At 33.2% G+C, this 18,864-nt stretch overlaps 2 protein-coding genes across 2 annotated transcripts; both read right to left on the reverse strand.

Moving 5' to 3' along the window:
* Positions 1-1,086: 1,086 nt before the first annotated feature.
* Positions 1,087-4,294, reverse strand: LOC25484574 (glucan endo-1,3-beta-glucosidase 11). Its single transcript, XM_013613422.3, has 4 exons — positions 4,099-4,294; positions 2,895-4,024; positions 2,218-2,377; positions 1,087-1,268 (listed from the first exon to the last, which is right to left on the reverse strand). Exons 1-3 carry the CDS (start codon positions 4,163-4,165, stop codon positions 2,309-2,311), a joined length of 1,266 nt encoding a protein of 421 aa, XP_013468876.2. The 5' UTR covers positions 4,166-4,294; the 3' UTR covers positions 1,087-1,268; positions 2,218-2,308.
* A 1,860-nt stretch (positions 4,295-6,154) lies between these two features.
* On the reverse strand, positions 6,155-11,086 carry LOC25484575 (granule-bound starch synthase 1, chloroplastic/amyloplastic). Its single transcript, XM_013613423.3, has 14 exons — positions 10,930-11,086; positions 10,395-10,750; positions 9,953-10,033; positions 9,744-9,842; positions 9,533-9,622; positions 8,592-8,655; positions 8,395-8,495; positions 8,208-8,317; positions 7,855-8,098; positions 7,591-7,767; positions 7,311-7,502; positions 6,959-7,045; positions 6,751-6,879; positions 6,155-6,606 (listed from the first exon to the last, which is right to left on the reverse strand). Exons 2-14 carry the CDS (start codon positions 10,728-10,730, stop codon positions 6,490-6,492), a joined length of 1,827 nt encoding a protein of 608 aa, XP_013468877.1. The 5' UTR covers positions 10,731-10,750; positions 10,930-11,086; the 3' UTR covers positions 6,155-6,489.
* Between the last annotated feature and the right edge of the window lie 7,778 nt (positions 11,087-18,864).

The following is an 18,864-nucleotide window of genomic DNA, read 5'->3' on the forward strand; positions in this document are numbered from 1 at the left end:
CTCCTAAATCTGGTGCATTACTCAACATGGGTATGCCTTGTCTGAACCCAGTTTTTGGAGTACTTTCAGATTTTTGACTAGTATAAGTCAAATTGAGCCAATGCTGCATTTCGTTTCTGGACCAAAACATTGTGTCTCCAGTCCCATCTTTTGTTTATCTGAATCAATTCCAGCTGTGCAAACTATAAGCGCCAGAGTTCTATATCCTCTTAACCCTCCATTGCTCTGCAGTTTCTGCTTGATTCTTATCGTTTTGTTCTGCATATGCGTCTATATAGCTTTGGCATGATTTGGCTGTTCTTCTGAAATTTGTGCCGTCCTCCTTAGGTAACAGGTCACTTTGGAATTTTACCAAGAGTTCTTGAGCACAAATGGGTTTGGTCGAAGCTATCATATAAAAACATGACACGAAGAACTACTAGCAGTATCCCTAATTTCAGCTATAAAAAAGTCTAGTACAAATTGACAGCAATTGTTCAATTTCAAATTTCCATCCTATCGGCAAATTATTTGGTGTCCTTCAGAGTTGACTACATTTTTAGGTGAAGAAAATGTAAAATTCTCCCCTCAAAAAAAAAATAAAAATAAAATTCTCTTTGGTGTGATAATGAAAAAATAATAAGAAATTATGTATTTCTCAATCACATACGTGGCCTTCTAAAAATGCATAAACTTTGGATGGAACATAATTTTTCTCTCTCACAATTCCCATTTTTTTCGGTAAAAAATCATCTCAAATTCGGGAGGTTTTTATTCCAAATTGAATCCTGCATCTGTATAGTTCAAGCCCGTGATGTATTTTCTTATCCTTATTTAAGCCATTACAATAATTGAACAACTTGAATGATCACGTTAAAAGAGTATCTTTTTGAATACCTTGTTTGTATTCGATTCTTTTTCTTTAGAAAAGTGCACGTTTTCAAAATACAACCACGTTATTGGACTCATAAGTTTCCGGTTAAAATGAATCATTTGAGAAAATCTTAGTATGATATAGTCCTTACCTAGATTTTATTTTCCGTTTGATTGAACTCTTAATTAAAATTCTTTCTTTAGAATGTTATAAACTCAAACAAAAGGAGCACGTATGTGATAACCATATCATATTATTGTTAAAAAAGAATATCTCAAAATGAGAACCAATAAAATGAGATACATAAATAAATAAATAAGTAAATAAACTGGCATGGCGGGGCACAAGGCCCTTGATGTTCACATTTCCTTCCTAGACCGGCATGAGACATTAAAGAGAAGATAATGTATTCTTCCTGCAAAAGGAAAACATAAAAAGGGTTATCTTTCTTTTTGCTATTGATGCCAACTAGCATAGCATGACATGTGCCATCCAACAACATTAAAGTGTGTGATTCTGTCAGTTTCCTAACGGATACCATAATGCCAGTATTAATATTCGAAACCTATGGTCCAAGATTGTCACTGCTCACTCAATCTTTTTGTTCTAAAAAAAATTGGGTATCCAATTATTGCAACAAGCATAGTTTATGAAAAAAATATGATGTAACATGTTGAACTAAAATAATGTATTATGTAGAGACTAGTTCTATATTATAAATAAGGTTACGATTAAGATGAATGTTGATTCAGTTGATAATAAGTCAACTCATACTTACATGGTCAAAGTTAGTAACAAGTTAATTCATGTACAAGAGTGTAAGTTTAACTTCTGCTTCTGGCGTGAAAATCCCTTGAACAAATCAAAATATCTAGTTTAAAGATAAATTAAAGGCTTAATTGCACTTTTGGACCCCTAATTAATTTAAATACAAAACAACTTCATATATTTTGATTCTTTGACAGTTTTGGCCCTCCAAGGCAAAAAAAAAAAAAAAATTGACACGTGGCACCTCACTTAGGGTGCCACGTCAGCGTTGACCGAGTCAACAATGGACTGGGGGTTCAAAACTGCCAAAGAATCAAAACACAAAGGGCTGTTTTCCATTTAAATTAGTTAGGGGTCCAAAAGTGCAATTAAACCTAAATTAAATGGTGTACTACTAGTGGTAAATTTACAGCTTGCATCCATTGAGAAACGACACTTTATGGCAAATTTCAGTTTCCAAGAGGAGACAACGGTACGTTTTATATTCGATCTTGACGAGAGCTAAAATAATTCCAAAAGCAAAGGACAAGCAAAGTGAAAAACAACAACCACATGAATATAATAACTATAACTTTGCTTCTGTTGGTCGATTTTACCTTTTACTCCTTTCTATCATGCCTTTACTCTTCTCTAAATTGTCATGATGCCCCTTGTATCTTCTTTGGATTCACTTCATAGCAAAAATCCTCAACACTTCAAAATCATCAATAATGGTAGAAGAAAGGATAAAGAAAGGCCAAGCATATGGTATCTATCCTGTGTCAAAGAAAACTATATATCAGTATTATTACAGCCACATTTTTGTCTTAAGCCCTGTTTTTTACTAAATTATTATTAATCCCTTGAACTTAAAAATAGGCACTAAAAATAAAATAATAAAACGAGATAATATCACAGTAGATTTCTCAAAATCAAGATGACAATGTGATTCTTTATAAACTATACTTTATAGCTTTTACAAGACTAGACTCGGGGGGAAATCAAAATGATAGTACTAAACATACACTAAATTGAAACATTTTATATAATTTAGAGACTAAATTGAAAAGAGAAAGATAATTTGACTAATAAGTTAAATGCATCTAAATGTCCTTTTAAGTTTTTTTTTTTTTTTTTTTTACAATGATCATTTAAGTTTCAAAAGTCCAAACAAATAATTTTAGTTTTTAAATCGATCCAAACAAGTACTTTGAAACTTAAAGGACCACTTTAAAAAAAATGAAAAACTTAAAAGGACATTTAGATGCTAACCAAAACTTAGAGTGTGACTAACCAGTGAAGTAGCTTCAGAAATGGCCAAATAACCGGAGGAAGAAGTTGGAGGATGCGGTGGAGCACTACCAGATCCAGTACTCCCATTATTACCACCATCATTTGAAGGAGGATTCGAACTCGAAGAAGACGAAGAAGAAGATGAAGACAGCGAGAATCCAAGATTATAAACAGGATTCCCATCAGGCTTAAACAATCCATAATTCCTCTCAGAAGTTGGACCAGGTTTCAAATTCTCATTAAAAAGTGCAAAAACATAAATATTCAAATCAACTTCAGGTCTCAACGGTGTTCCTTTCTTACTACTCAACTTTATCACATTCCCATTATACTTTCTCGCATTTTCAACATTAGCACCAACCTCATCTCCATCTCCTTTAGAAGGCCAACCTGTTTCAGAAATATGCACCGGCATTTTATCGTAACCTAACGCTCCAAGCGCAGAATAAACAGCGTCGATCTGCGCAAACAGCATGTTATCATAATGCAGGTTTGTTTTTGGATCAACCATTCCTTGGTTTGGTTGAAACAAAACATAATCTAAGGATATTTGCTTAGGGTTATCCTTATAAGCAAAGTAAGGATAAGCGTTTATCAAGAAAGGTGAACCAGTTTTGGATTGAAAGCTTAAGATTGATGCAATGCATGGAGCTATATCAGAACGAAAAGTTCCGGAAGAAGGTGGATAAGAATTTTGAAGTATAGCTAATGAATGAGTTGTTGTGACAGTGATTTGTTTATGGAGTCCAAGAACTATGAGTGCAGTGTGAACACTTTGCATTGCTGGTAAAAGAGAAGATGTTAAAGAAGAGTCGTTGAAAGTGAGAACTTCATTTCCTACAAAGATGGAAGTGATTTTTGTGGAAGGGAGGTAGGGTTGGATATTTGTTTTGATCCATGCTTGAGCTTGTTTAGGGTCTTTCATTTTGGAGAGATATTCATTTCCAAGCCCTACCATGAATTCTATACCAGTGTTGGCGAAAGCTTTGAGAACTTTTGGATCTGCGTCGTAGAGTTTTACTTTTGTTGCTCCAATGCATTTTATTAGGGTTACTACGTTTTCTGGTGATGGTAGGTTGTTTGCTATTTGACCATAGTTTATTCCGATTGAGTCTGTTTTTGTTGTTAGTCCTGCAGAAAGAGGACACTGTTTTCAGTGATATCTTACATTTTAAGACTATATAATAAGATGTAGTAGTACTTACCGGTAATGAAAATGCTAATAATGATGATGAAGTTGCAATAGCGGTGCTGGAATGTAGGATGATCCATGGATGGATCTGAGTATTAGGAATGTGAATTGTGAAGGGAATGAAGGAGAGTGGGTTGAGGGAAGGTGGGTGAGTGAGAGTAATGTTGAATTGAATGTAGGTAGGGAAATATCTTGACTAGGTGGGGGTGTTTGGTTTCGAACCTCAGCCCTTGCATATATTATGTATTATCCCTTATTAAATCAGCTAAACTCATGGAGACTTTTATTTTATTTATATAAAAAAATTTAGATGAGTTAGATTCTAATATTAGAGAAATACTTATGAAATACTACTAAATCAACATACTTTTGTTGTAATCTTATTTTCTTTCTCTATTTTTTTTTGTCAAGTAATCTAGTGGTTAAAATTCACTTTTTCAAAATGAATAAGTGGGATATATATGGTTCGAACTCCGACCCCTGCATATAACAATGCATGTACCTGTCAACCAGTGGCGGATCTATTTGGTGGCCGACGGGAGCCACGACATCCCCCAAGATTTCCTTATATAATATAATTGATGTATTATATTAGTAAGATTTCGCCGCTGCAATGGAAAGGGGGTGTCATAAATTGCCTGAGGTTGTTGATTCAACACTCCCTACACTTCTTTTTACATATTTATTTTCTATTTTTATATATAGTATAAAAAAAGTGTTTGAGGGGATTTGAACGCTTTCAAACAATTAATACCACTAGATCAATTATTAATTATTGTTAATTCTTGAAATCATTCAATATATATTCCATAGAAGTTTGACACCCCCAACAATTTTACTCAAGATCCACCACTGCTGTCAACTGAGCTATGCATAGCTCAAGGAGACTCTTTCTATGTTGTTTTATTCCAAAACAAATGAAATAAATTATTCTAAAAATTATTATAAAATAAATGTACAAATATTCTTCTTTATTCATTTTATATTTTAGAAATATAGATAGAAGGGGAGATAATATTTAATATAAAGAAAAAGAGATTCCTTATAAAAGAAAGGAACACAAGGCACGCGGAAAAGAAGGCCGCAAAGATTACCTTATTTATGAACAAGACGAATGAGATGCTTTGGTTACTGAAATGGGAAGCTTTCTATTAGTATTCTTCGACCATTTGCTTTTTTATAAGAGTCAGAAAGAAGGAAATTTTATGCTTAAACAAAAGAAGGAATAAAGGGAAAGTGAGGAAGGAAGGGAAGAAGAACAAGCAATATTTGAACACTAGTCGTCATCTATGAGTGTTTGTGCGGGTTTTATGTTGTATTTTAATGAGTAAGGATGTTAATGTGTTGAGTTGGTTCGGTTTAGATCAAACTAATTACATGATCCAATCAAACTTAATTGGCTTCAGTTGACTGAAAATCAATATTTTAAACCAAGTTTGTTTAGTGTTTTCGAGGAGAGGAGGGGTTGTCCATGATATCTGATACTAGAAGAAGCGTCTAACTTACCTAGAGTTTTTGCAACTATGTCATGCTCGAAGGGTATGAGTGATGCGAATATACCCATCTTGATCAAAATGGTCTTTGATATCCTGAATCAAAGTAACATACTTGTACAATTTGAGAGTCTAAGCTTGGAGAATATCAACACATTGAAGAGAACAATTGAAATAGATTACATCATGGTAATGGTAATGAAAGTGTCAGCACTTTGCAGCTCCAAGGGTCGTTATTATCTTAAGCTATTTTTTAATATTAAAATTAATTAAAATATAACAATATGTTGATTTATTATTTATATTTGAAATTCTGCTTCATTTTTTTTTTTGAAAGAATGCTTCATGATTGCATATATATAAATTTAGAAGCTATCATTTTTTTTTAAAAAAAAAATACATAGTTCTAATGACGTGAATATTTTTAGCTTAACTCAAGCCATCGACATAATGCCGTGAATGTTAGCAACACACTTTTCAACGTACTATCTTTTTTATTGGTCAAAATTTATAAAATGGTACTCATTATTTGGTAGATCATTGTGATAGGAATATATTAATCTCGACGCTTGCGTGTAACTTTCAAACAACCTGGAATAGGCCTTTATTCACTTAGACTGCATTTGAACTTCGCACAACTTATGTTATGCAAATTTCATTGATTACTTACAAGACCTTATTCCAAATAAACCTTAAGTTAGTTTAAGCTATATATATGTTGCTTAAAAAGGACCTTCAACTAAGTTTCGTGGTAGAACGATTAGGTTCCTTCGTTAGAACTCATTCATCAACTACGATTTACGAGCTTGCGGCTACGCCTACAGTCTTACTGCACTTGTGCTAATGCACTTTAGATAACGATTTTTATTAATGACCGTATCTAAAATGACGATATATATCCCTATTGATGCTCATGGAGTGGCCACATTTTCCTTTGCAAGTGGAGCAATCTCCTCTCCATCTATTCCAGGTTCGTTGCCTGCGACCTCGAGGCTCAACAGTGCGTTCTCCCATAGTTTGGCTGGTCCCTGCATTAAAAATCACCCATTGATGATTAGCTGAACTGCATTTTTCTCAATGAATATTCATTATCCATGCCTATAGAGGTGTAAACATCTATCTTAGTGTGCTGTTAGCAAAACAAAAGTTTGATACAGCAACAGCGCGCTTACCTTCCACGAAAAGTCTTGGGCCATGCAATTCTGGATTATCTCTTGCATGGCTAGGGTACCATAGGTTTTAAGGGCTCTGTTGACGGTAGTTGCTAACTTCTCTACATCATCGGGATCAACAGTTTCACACTAAAAAATAGCCCAAGTTATAATCTTTTAGTTTAAACTCTATCAAAATCAGAAAGAAGAAAGTATCATATCTTCTTACCTCCACGTTGAATGCTCCAGCATGGAATCCTGTATAGCCTTCTTTCACAGTGTCAACAAGACCACCAGTTGATGAAACGATGGGCACCTGTTTCAAGCATTTATGTTATTAGGAACATCAAGGTCAAGATGAAATGTAGTTATGGAATTATGCATTTGACAGTCACACAATCAAAAACTTCGGATCAAGATCAGATGACCCACTTTATGAATGGTGAATCAGGTCTAAAAAATCAGCGACGTGAACCATCTAATTTTGATCGCATAGTGTGATTCAACTACTATATGATTTGCATGAATGTAGGAAATTCAAATTTGAAATGGCAAAAAAAAAGGCACATAATAAGCTCTACCGTTCCATATGGCATGGCATGCAATTGAACTAGACCACAAGGCTCAAATCTACTTGGGATAATTATAAAGTCAGCTCCAGCAATTATTTTGTGAGCCAGGGGGCCATTGAATTTTGCTACCCCGATTGCCTTGTCAGGATATGTTACCTCCAGCTGCTCAATTTGCTTCTCCATGATCTTTTTGCCGGTTCCCTGAAGTAAAAAGAATATGAATCATCAGAGAAGCTTTGTTTAGGTAATAGTATCAGAAAGGACAAGAAAAATCAAGTAAAGCACTTACAAGAACTATTATCTGAACATTCTGGTCAATGAACTTTGCGATAGCTTCAACAAGAATATCAGAACCTTTCTGCTCTTCTAGCCTGCCAATGAATCCTATCAAAGGGATACTCTTGTCAACAGGCAATCCGACCTCAGCTTGAAGAGCTTCTTTCAACAGAGATTTTGCTTCAGTGACCTAAAAATGACAGTTTTGATTAGCATGGGTCTCTATGGTCCATGTCAATGAGGAATATCGTTGATAAACAGCGAAGGTGATACTTACAGTTGTTGCATCATAGTGTACATCTATGTATCTATCAGTTTGTGGACTCCACTCGCGATTATCCATACCATTCACAATACCAGTGATACCAGTTGAACGAATGATATTGTCCAATTCCACACCTCTGTCTTCTCCGGAAACAAGTTCCTCGGCATAATGTGGACTTACAGTGAACACTCGGTCGGACTCTAATATTCCAGCCTTCATCCAATTGATTTTCCTTCCCTTCACAGGTGTAGTATACCTGAAAAAGAAACAAAACAAAAACATGCACGGTTGGCAATGATAAGTAAAGTGTATGAACACAAGACCAATGTTCTAATGTGATTTTTAGAAGGTTAACCGTATCATACCCGTCAATAAAGTCAAAAGAGCTTCTGAATTCATCAGGTAAGTTGAGAAGAGCGAAGTCTGAAAAGGCATGTCTTCCCTGGTAGGCAATGTTATGAATACAAAATGCTACCTGTGATGATTACAAAGAAAGTCAGCCTCCTTATGCTAAATATATTTCGTACACCCGAAAAGTAAACAAATCCTCACCTTTGCATTTTTGTAAAGCCCCCTAGACTTGTACAGTGATTTCAAGTAGCATGGAAGAAGAGCAGTGTGCCAATCATTGGCAACGAAGACTACATCTTCGCCTGCGGGAAGACATAAAAAATTGTAAACTTAAGTTGAAGTTTATTCTCAAATGAATATTTAAAAGATCAAGAAATTAATAGACTAGAGAGCCACACCATATGGTCCTGAGAAATATTTGCTGCTGCTTAAGTTCAAAACCCTTGGTGCCTCAAGTGCGGCCTGAAAGTTGTTAAGCACATTGATAATGGTCATATGTAGAGTCAATATAAAGGAGTTGCAATTATCAGCTATCGAGTGTACATACTCGCAACAACCATTAAAGTAAGGGTCTTGCTAACCATTGGTTAAGGAAGCCAAAAGTAGCATGTTTGCATTGGTTTCAACAACATTTTGACTTTTAAAAAATTAAATTTATCACTTTTCACCATTTTCCAATGCTATATTTCTATTTTTATCCCCTTATCCAATGCCCCAAGGGCAATGGTTAGCATTCTCCTTAAAGTAATAGCAAACATCAATCTCAGCATACAAACGTAGTCAGTAATCATAAATCAAAACAGAAATCTTAGTCTAAGGAATTCAACAATGTCCTGAAAATATAAATACACGACTTCTACTCAATTGTTTGAGGAACTAGCAATCAATTAAAACCAAAAGAGAAAATATTGTGATTTGTGATAGTGATTCAGAGGACAGGAAATTTGAGCAACTACCCAGTCATTCACGTATTATTGGTTATAATCACGATTTGGGAAGGACCAATAGTAATTAACGAGCTTTGAGTTTGGTTATGCGGTGACATAAAACGATTTTGAATGATTATATAAAATTGATTCTAGCTAAAAGTCAGTTGATTGTAAAGTGATTTATCTTTGGATAAATTCATGCAAAAGTGGGTTGAACAATAAATTTGAAACCAAAATTCAATTGTTGAAGCAAAAGTTCCAAAATCAATTGTACTCAAGAACATTCAAACATGTCAAAACCAATTCTACAATCTAAAGTCAGTTTGACTCCTCCAAAGTGGAACCAAAATAACACCAAAGTTAATAGAGGGTAAAGCAACACAGGTAGAAAATATAAAGCAAAAAGTTACCTGACATAACAAGCTGAATCTAAGTTGATTATCTTTATAATCAGTTCCAGTTTTAGGACCATAGAGTTTTGACTCGGTCTTCCCCCACACCTTTCATATTCCAAATGCCAAAAATAAAGTCAGTTTAACTCTATAACACATTCAAATTCAATCCTATAAAGGACTATAAACATTCCACTGATTGATGAAAACTAAATCATAGAAATACAACCTTTTCAAGGAAAAGTGGGTGATCCACAAAAACACGATCAACTCCTCTCTTATAACAGTGAAAGAATCGCACAGTTTCAATTCTATCACCAACTTTGAGCTACAACAAACAACAACAAAATGAAATATGTAAATAAATCATCAACAAGGAATAATTCCAAGTTCTTTCAAGATTTATACATATACAAAAACATAACAAAAAATAGTTACCTCAACAGATACATCAGTATCCCATGCATCCTTGTATTGATCATAACGCGGTGACACAGTCATAACACGGTGCCCATTTCCCTAAAATAATTAAATTATCACAAAATCATCATCAAGTAACAATTACCAAAAGTAAAACACAATAAAAAGAATAGTATGTGTCTATGCAACACGAACATTTCAGATTGAAGTTGTGTCTATGTTCACAAACACGTGTGATTACATTCAATTCAATTCCTTTCATTTTAAAAAAATTATTTCTAATGCCACATATCAGTGATGTCCATGCATGTATTAGTAGTAAATTTGCTAAATTCAGAGTGAACCATCGTGATTTTCCAAAAGCTATACACAAAATTACAATGACACAGTGACACAGATTTTGTCAAAGCCGGTGTAAATTTAAACATAAGGATAAAATTGAAATGTAAAACAAACTTACTGCCAAAACAGGTGGAAGTCCACCAAGAACATCACCAAGTCCACCAGTCTTACTCCAAGGTCCAACTTCAGCTCCAACAAACACCAAGTTCATTCCACCACACACTATTTTCCCGTTAAACTTTCCACTCCCACTTTTCTCACTCGTCTTTGAAGAAGACGACGTAGCAGCACGTGCTGTTGACCGCACGTGCAGCTTGTTGAGAGATCTCAAACCAACATAAGTAAACGCCTGGTTATTATGCAAAGTCAACTGAGTCAAATTAACTTTAGGCTCAGCTCTTCTTCCCTGAAAATTGAGGCATGCACCCACAGAAGAACCCCTCATAGTTGCCATGATTATGTCAAATTCTCCTTCTGCATAAATATGTCACCGTCACACCAAAATTATCAATAATAACAGTATATGTGACAGAAGGATAACTAATATAAGCAGATGAATCGACAAGAGCTGAATCTCTATGGATCGTGTAACGAAAACTTAAAAAAAAATAAAAATTAGTTAGAGACTAAAGTTACAGTAATTGATTACTCACCAGTGCTCCTGGAGAGTGTACCTGCTAACAATGATCAGAAGGGTGGTATTTTGTAGTGGAAGAAGAAGAAGAGTGTAACCCAACATGGCCTACTACATTTTGACACGTGGAAGAATGAGTAATTTCATGCGTACACATACACTTCATCATTGTTGATAGTGGGACATGGTAGTAGTACCATGTGATTCTGTATACGAAACATTGGTTTGAGGTCAATAATGTGTCTTTGAAAACTACAAAGATCTTTCCTCGTGTTGTACTGCTGTGATCACAAGGACATTAGTACTATTGATGACATTTATTAAAGAATTAAATATAATAATACTCTTAAAGGATATTGGTGCATTCTCTACCGTTAAATATAATAATACTCTTAAATGTTTGAAGAGAAAAAATTGTTTTAAGTGCTCTGGTTAAATATTCGTGCATTTTCTATTATCATAAATGCAAAGTTGAATATATTGAATTGTGAGTGATGAAAATAATATTAATTAGAGTTATAATGAGAAAAAGTAATTAATATTGTATTGAAAAGTAAAATGATTCAGTTATTTTAGAACACTTTTATTTTGCAAACGGTTATGTTATTATGAGACAGAGAGAGTGTTATTTTTCTTTCCTTAAAACTACATCCGTCCTTAATTATAAAACATTTTTTTAATAAAAGAATTCTTTTTATTAATAATTTCTTTACCTACGTACCTACGTTTATTGTACATTTCTCTTCTTTCAATTAGCAATAAAGAATACATTGAAAAATAAACTAACTTTCTCTCTTATAAAGTTAAATTGTAAAAAAAATTGTGAATAAAAATATCAACTTTCTTAATTCCCGTAATTTTTCTTCAAAAGAGTCTTATATTAAGGCTGGGACAGTAGTATATTTGAAGAGCATTTGTTAGCGTAATTTTTTATTTTTTTTTGCAAATCGAGGAATGTCAATTAATCAGTAGAAAAATACATCAACACTTCTCGTGAGTTTAACTCAATTGATAGAGACAATGCATAAAATATGCAAGGCCCGAGGTTCAAACCCAGCAATAAAAAAAAACATCAACAATGACAAGGAAGTCTTATTCTATTAAAGGAAATTAAAGGAAATCACTGCATGGATGAAACACATCACAGTGTTATACTCCCTCTATTCCAAAACGACCGATCCATTTACAAAGTTAATGCTAAAAAGTTTAAAGTAAAAATTTATTTTAAAATTGTTTATTCAAAACATTCAAACATAAACCAAGTTGTTTGGGCTTCAGTGGCAAGGAGCACCTTCCAAGGACGTATTCGGGGAATACCAGGTTCGATTCCTAGGCGGAACAACACTTGGCCAGTGCGCATGCCTCTACACACGAGCCAGATTTTTTTTTTTGACAAAAACAAAACGATATTCATTCATTCAAATCGATAGATTACATCAGATGGAAACATCGCTAAAAACGTAAAAGGTGAATCTGTGAACAAACTCACAACACCCAAGTTAATAGCATAAAACGGCAAAATGCCTACAAATAATATGATAAAACCTAAGTCACTGAATATCACATGCTTCCGGATCTTCAACGTTGACGCCCAAATCATTGGTTGAATTTGTAATTGACTGATGCCGATCTTTCAATAGGAAATTAACAAACACCGCGACAAAACGCGAAATCAAACACCGCACAAGACGACGAACAACACAACGCCGTACTTAAACGACGAAGTCACAAAAAAACAAAAAACTTGATATGTGTGAAAACCACTTATTTAAATTGAAAGAAAATGGAAAAAAGATGTAGATGAGTGATTCTAGGTCAAAAAATGACCTAAAACCACCCCTCCTCGATGAACGAAAGAGAAAGAAAGTTTAAAGAGAAGTTGGAGTTTCTCTCACTAGAAAACTAGGGCCGGCTCCATTCTTAAGCGGTTATTTATTGTTTAACACACGAGCCGGATTAGTCACCCACCTTTGATGGGTCGGAAATCGGTGCGAAAGAGAAAAAAAAAACATTGAAACATAAAAAAAAAGTATATATATGTAAAACTTATCCATTATTTTTATTTTTGAATCTTTAACAAGTGGACACTTGTTAACATGATCCTTAATAATATTTGCATCACAATTAATACAATATCTTTTATTTTACATTTATGATATAAAAAAAATGATAAAAGTGGGGTTTATTCCCCCTCTCTCACACATTTATATATTTTTCTTAATCGTGTGAAATTGCCGATTATAAAATTCTTATCCATTTTAACCCCTCTATTTCGAATTTAATGGTTTACCCCACCTATTTCTTTGCCGTGTTGTATTATGGACCCATGATACATGAACTAATTTAATTTTTAGCAATTTTTTTTTTGAAATGTGTCAAAATTTTCGTAATCAAAGAAACTTACATATTATGTTGAATATTCTTTGTTGCCTCATGGAGAATTTCAGGGATTAGATTAATTGACATTACAATTTCAAATATAAAAAATAATAATGTATATACTTTTAACAAACATATGACCCTTTCGTTATGATGTAACATCATCAGCTCCAAATCGAAAAGAAATTAGTTGATTGAACCATTGATATAGCAGCTGTTGAAATTTGATTTATTTGAAGCAACCAACGGCCTCTATTTCACTAACATTCTTCCATAAATATTAATTAATTAAATAAAATTTGTGGCACTTGCTTGCTTTTGTTTTATGTGCACCTTTTGAAAGACATAAATAAATAGTTTCGAATTTCCTAAGCCGAGAAAATTGAAGTGAGTGTGAGTAATCAAGTGGGAGACAGAAAGGACAAACAAATGCCTAACGATGCATTGCAATCATAGTTCAGATTCATTCACCATCAAACAAATTATAGGGTCCCCCTTTCCCTACTAGCAAACTGAAAAACATGCAACAATGAAAGGAAAATCCAAATGAATGTTGTTTCTTACTATCATCTTCAACAGTTGAGAAAGGTCCCCCTTCCCCTAATAGTATAATTTGCATGCTAAAAGTCATGTATCCCATTATTTTGCAACACTGGATGTTATTGAAAATTAACCAAAAAAAAGACTTGTGATTTTTTTTAATCTTTAATTTTTAAAAGAAACATCGTAGTAATTTGAAATTCGATTAAGACACGGGTAAAATTTGATCAAAATCAGTGTTGTTATTTTTATATTAAAGTGGGCAATAAAATATTTAAAAATTTATTATGAATTTTTTATTTTGCTAGGCAGGGAGTAAGGACAGACATTAGAAGAAAACACCGACATCCTAACTAGGTTGGCACCCCGAAAAACCTCCGTCCTATGTTGTACAACTCTAAAATTTTATTAAAAAAATGGAAAAATATATAAAGAAAAGGGGGACTAGGCCAAAACCCTCAAAGAAAAAAACAAACAGAAAAAATGCGAGAGTAAACAACAACAGACTATGGGAATCTGTAATTAGGCAAACCAATCAAAACTAACAACGACTTAATTATGTGACAAAAATGAATTTTTTAACACAATTCTTGTATCTGAATTGCCAATACCTTATACATTCCAATGTAATAAATTTATTGGGCAGATGGAGGAGGATCACCCCTTGCACGGGTTTTATAAGGCGACTTTTCCAATACTTGTTTTTTCACCGTTTGCTTATGTTTCTTGGTTAAGACTTGTGTAAATCCATCGTCCACATTCCTTTGATCATATTCTCGAATTCTTGCCCATAATTCCAAATCATGGTGGATGTTCTTGTTACTGTTGAACTAATCTGAACGGGCTGAATATGTTGGTCTTTCGCAACCTGCACCTCTATATCATCAGGGATAGGTGTTGTTGCGGTTTGCACTTCGAAGTTGTCGATTTGCGTTGCTGTTTGGGTATCAATCAGCTGGGGAGATGGTGATGGACTTCGCTCCCTATCTGTAACGACAATATCAGCATTAGAAATGTCATGCACGTCAACGTGCTCTGCAAAAGATGGGTGCGGAACAACCACAAGTGAAATCTCTTAAGCATTCTCATCTTGAGAATTCAATTGCAATTGCTCCACTCCATGACCAGCCATGATTTTGCGTACATCTGGAAAATCTGAAACCAAAGGGAGAACTGGTTGCACATCATTATTCGGAAGCGGAGGTCTGACAATTTCATCAAAAACATTTTGCAATGACATGTGAAAGGTAGTACCGGTCTTGACACCATGGTTCGGGGAAAACACAACAAGTTGTTTGTCTAACTGCGTCACATTTGCAGTTGTAGGAATAACCTCCTCTTGCGACATTGACTGCAGGATCGAAGTGCTAACGACCTCCACATTCCCATGTTGAATTGCGGCAACCGGAAGGGTCTCTACTTGTGTGTCATCTTTAGGTTGGGACACCGCAATTTCAAAAGCCTTAGAGGAACCAACACCTTCAAGGTTATCTCGTGGCTTCCATCCTTGCTTCTGTTTTCAGGAGTGCACCAGTTTCTTACTCTTATCTAATAGTTGCTCATTATTTTCCGCTGCCCTTGGACGTAACCATCGACAAAATGTGACATTATGGCCAGTGCTCTTGCAATGGGTATAAAATTTTGGCAACCCTTCATATTCAATTGATATCGGAAATGCAAAATCCTCCTTTTCGACCATAACCTCATAGAAAACGACCAAATCCACCAACACCCTGACATAGTGTCAAAACAATCGATATTTAGTAACATTATCAATAATTAAAATCGTCATGACAGCCCCTGCAATCTCATACAAAGTTCTTTCCATCCATTACTCTTGCGGTAATTCCCACAAAACCCTGTCTTCATCAATACATTATAAACCTAAACCACAAAACTTTCACCACCATCAAACTATCTTTATCGTAAAGGTGAACATTTCCCTTTTTCTTCTTCCATAATTCTTTCTTTTTTGCAGTGAACTTCATAATACGAATACGCTCATCCCGTTCCTCCGTCAACTCCTTATCAAGTGGAGAAACATCAACATGTTTATGTTCCTTCAAATTTTTAGGTGAAAAATGAAAATTGTACTTGTTATCCTTCATTGTGAGAATAGAATCATGTTTTTGTATAGAGTTTCTTGAACCCTTCGACTCTTTTATAATTCTTTTATTCAGAGATTCTGAAATTGAATCATTATCATCCATAGACAAGTCTATTGCATCTCCATAACTTTTTAGCTCTGCAGTAGTATACAATTGTCTCCACGCTTTCCTATATTGAGATGATGAAAACGTCACATGAAATTGACTATTGGTTCATTAAAAAAAAAAAAAACCACGACACAAATACATAGTTTCTAATGGTTATGATTTAGTGATGGTGAAAAAACTTTTTTTTTTGTTGATATAGAGTAAAAAGGTTAAAGAAAAGGGAAATGTTATTTTATGCCTTTAGTTAAGCCCTAAGGGCACAAGTTCAGAAGCCAAAGATTGAAGTTTTTTTTTTAATATGTGAATTCAAACATTCTAAAAGTTTCAAGAGTTATGTTTTTAATATACAACTTATCTTTAATTTCTTTTTTAACTTCTTAACTTGTGCCCTAAGGGTTAGGAAATTTAGCATGACCCAAAATAAGAAAAACCCAAAAGCCTTCAACCTCAAATAAAGAGAAAATTGAACTGATAATTATGTTGCAACACTTGATGTTGTTGAAATAACAAAAGAAAATACAACACTTGATGTTGTTGAAATAACAGAAGAAAATACTCGTGATTTTTTCTAATCCTTAGTTCTTAAAGGAAGCATCATAATAATCTGAAATTCGGTTAAGAAGTGAATAAAATTTGAACAAAATCAGTGTTGTTATTTCTACATTAAAGCATACATTAAAATATTTAAAAATTCATTATGAGACACACACACTTATGTATGTGTTTAGAATAATTTGTAAAAATAAGCATAAGTTGTTTTCAACTTGCACCAAAAAAACTTTTTTAACCTATCATATATCTCATACCATCATATATTTTGTTAAAAACTCTATTAAGTAATATCATAACAATTATTATGAGCACGTTTGAAAATAGAAGAAGACGGTGAATAATATGAAAAAGAAAAAAAAAACGAATGAAATTTGATTTATAATGAACAATTAATTGCCTAAAAAAACCAACTACTAACAAGTACATGTTCATGTAAGATGTAGACCGTACCAAACAACAACCAACGATTATATCTTCATGTGTTACATGAAGATATCGATAACCAACAACTAATGACTACATATTTATGTGTTACATAAAATAGGCTCATGTGTTACATAAATATATAGATAAACGACAATCATTAACTACATTTTCATTACATGAAATATGACATGTATTACATGAAGATGTAGATGAACAACAACCAATAGATACATTTTTATTACGTGTTTCGTGAAATATGTTCATGCATATTATATAAAAATATAGATAAACAACAATCAACAAACAATGAGTTACAACCTACGTATTCACGTGTTACATAAAATATCAACATGTTTTACATGAAAGATATGAAAGAAGAACGACAAACAAAATGAAGAAGTTGAATTTTCAACTTAAGCTGAAATTGGATGCACAAAAATTATGCATTAAATATCATTTGAAGATCTTAGCTATTAGATATAGATTTAAATATAATTATACTTAAAAATATTTAAATTTAAAATGAGATATCATTATGATTTATAATTTATGTATCTATTTAGAATATTGTTAGGTTTTGATCCTTAGTTTAAAAAAGGTTAATTGTTCAAATTGACCATGTAATATATCCCAAGTTTGAAAAATAATCCTGTAAAAAAAGACATTGCACTATAATTTATGATTCTTCATATTTTTTACCTTCAACTTTTCCATGTAGACATAAAGTCTACAAAATTGACCTAGAGGTTGATTTTTTATTTTTTATGAGTACATGCATGTTTAGAACGTTAAAATATGACTTTGCATAAAATTATAATTTTCCTACAAGAAAAAGATTAATTATGAATTTTTGAAACGCCAAAAACTTAAAAACCAAAACAACAAAAACCTTGACTTGAAATCGAATTTTGAGATTTTGTTTTTTTTCAAAGACATCAAAAAAACATATATAGAAAGGATGTCCAGAGTTCGGTGCATTCTGAAGAAGCCTTCATTTATTTCTATTTCTTGGACATAAACATACAAAATTACAATTTTGTTCCACGTAAGCATATAGTTCCAGGTTAAATTCCATTTTCCTAATTTTATTAGCTTGTTCGTAACTTATAAGAACTTTCACCATAAAATTTTTGAGTTTTAGAACAAGTGACAAATTAATTAGAAAATGTTTAGGTAATTCATAATCATGAGGAACGGAAACTCAAAATTAACTGTGATGGAGGTTATTATGATGTCATAAACAAGATAGCTAAATTAGGGAATGAAACTTAACCCGTAAGTACACACTTATTCAAAACAAAGTTGCAATTTTGTACGTTTGGATAAAAAATAAAAATAAATCAAAGCTTCTTTAAAATGCTAAGAACAAAGGTAACTCAAATTGAAATTCAAATTCAAATTCAAATGAAGAGAAACTATTTGTTTCAATAATATTATGCTTCGCCAAGAAATCAATACATGCATAATCGTCCATAGTTTATTTACATGCATACTACCCTTAACTGAAAGTAGGTTCACGTCATCAACGGTCACTTATCAGAGAAAAGGAGACACATGACTTTATAATGATATGTTGACACGAATTGAACTAACCTCTAACTTATGAAAAGTTTCCCAATCAAAATAAATTCCGCGTTACTTAGTTTAATAAAGGTATATTCATGATAAAGAAGCTGAATAAGTTAAGTTGATATGCAAAAGAGATTATTTCATCTTAATACCTGTCAAATATTTAAATATTTCTACTTTTACAAGTTTATCCAATGACTCTTTGAAAACTACCATATTTTGTTCAATGTGTTTTCATAATCTGCATTATGATAATTTTACAAATAGAAAGA

The sequence above is a fragment of the Medicago truncatula genome, chromosome 1 (assembly GCF_003473485.1).
Source record: "Medicago truncatula cultivar Jemalong A17 chromosome 1, MtrunA17r5.0-ANR, whole genome shotgun sequence".
Classification (NCBI taxonomy): domain Eukaryota; kingdom Viridiplantae; phylum Streptophyta; class Magnoliopsida; order Fabales; family Fabaceae; genus Medicago; species Medicago truncatula.

Bases quoted from the DNA above. Each gene is read 5' to 3' on its own strand.
- LOC25484574 (XM_013613422.3), bottom strand. From the start codon at position 4,165: ATGGATCATCCTACATTCCAGCACCGCTATTGCAACTTCATCATCATT. The intron at 4,025-4,098 runs GTAAGTACTACT...CTCTTTCTGCAG, and splicing joins TATTAGCATTTTCATTACCG to GACTAACAACAAAAACAGAC. The intron at 2,378-2,894 runs GTTAGTCACACT...TCTTTGACACAG, and splicing joins TTTCTGAAGCTACTTCACTG to GATAGATACCATATGCTTGG.
- LOC25484575 (XM_013613423.3), bottom strand. From the start codon at position 10,730: ATGGCAACTATGAGGGGTTCTTCTGTGGGTGCATGCCTCAATTTTCAG. The intron at 9,623-9,743 runs GTTGTATTTCTA...GGAATATGAAAG, and splicing joins ACCCACTTTTCCTTGAAAAG to GTGTGGGGGAAGACCGAGTC. The intron at 6,607-6,750 runs GTAAGCGCGCTG...TTTTTAATGCAG, and splicing joins CCCAAGACTTTTCGTGGAAG to GGACCAGCCAAACTATGGGA.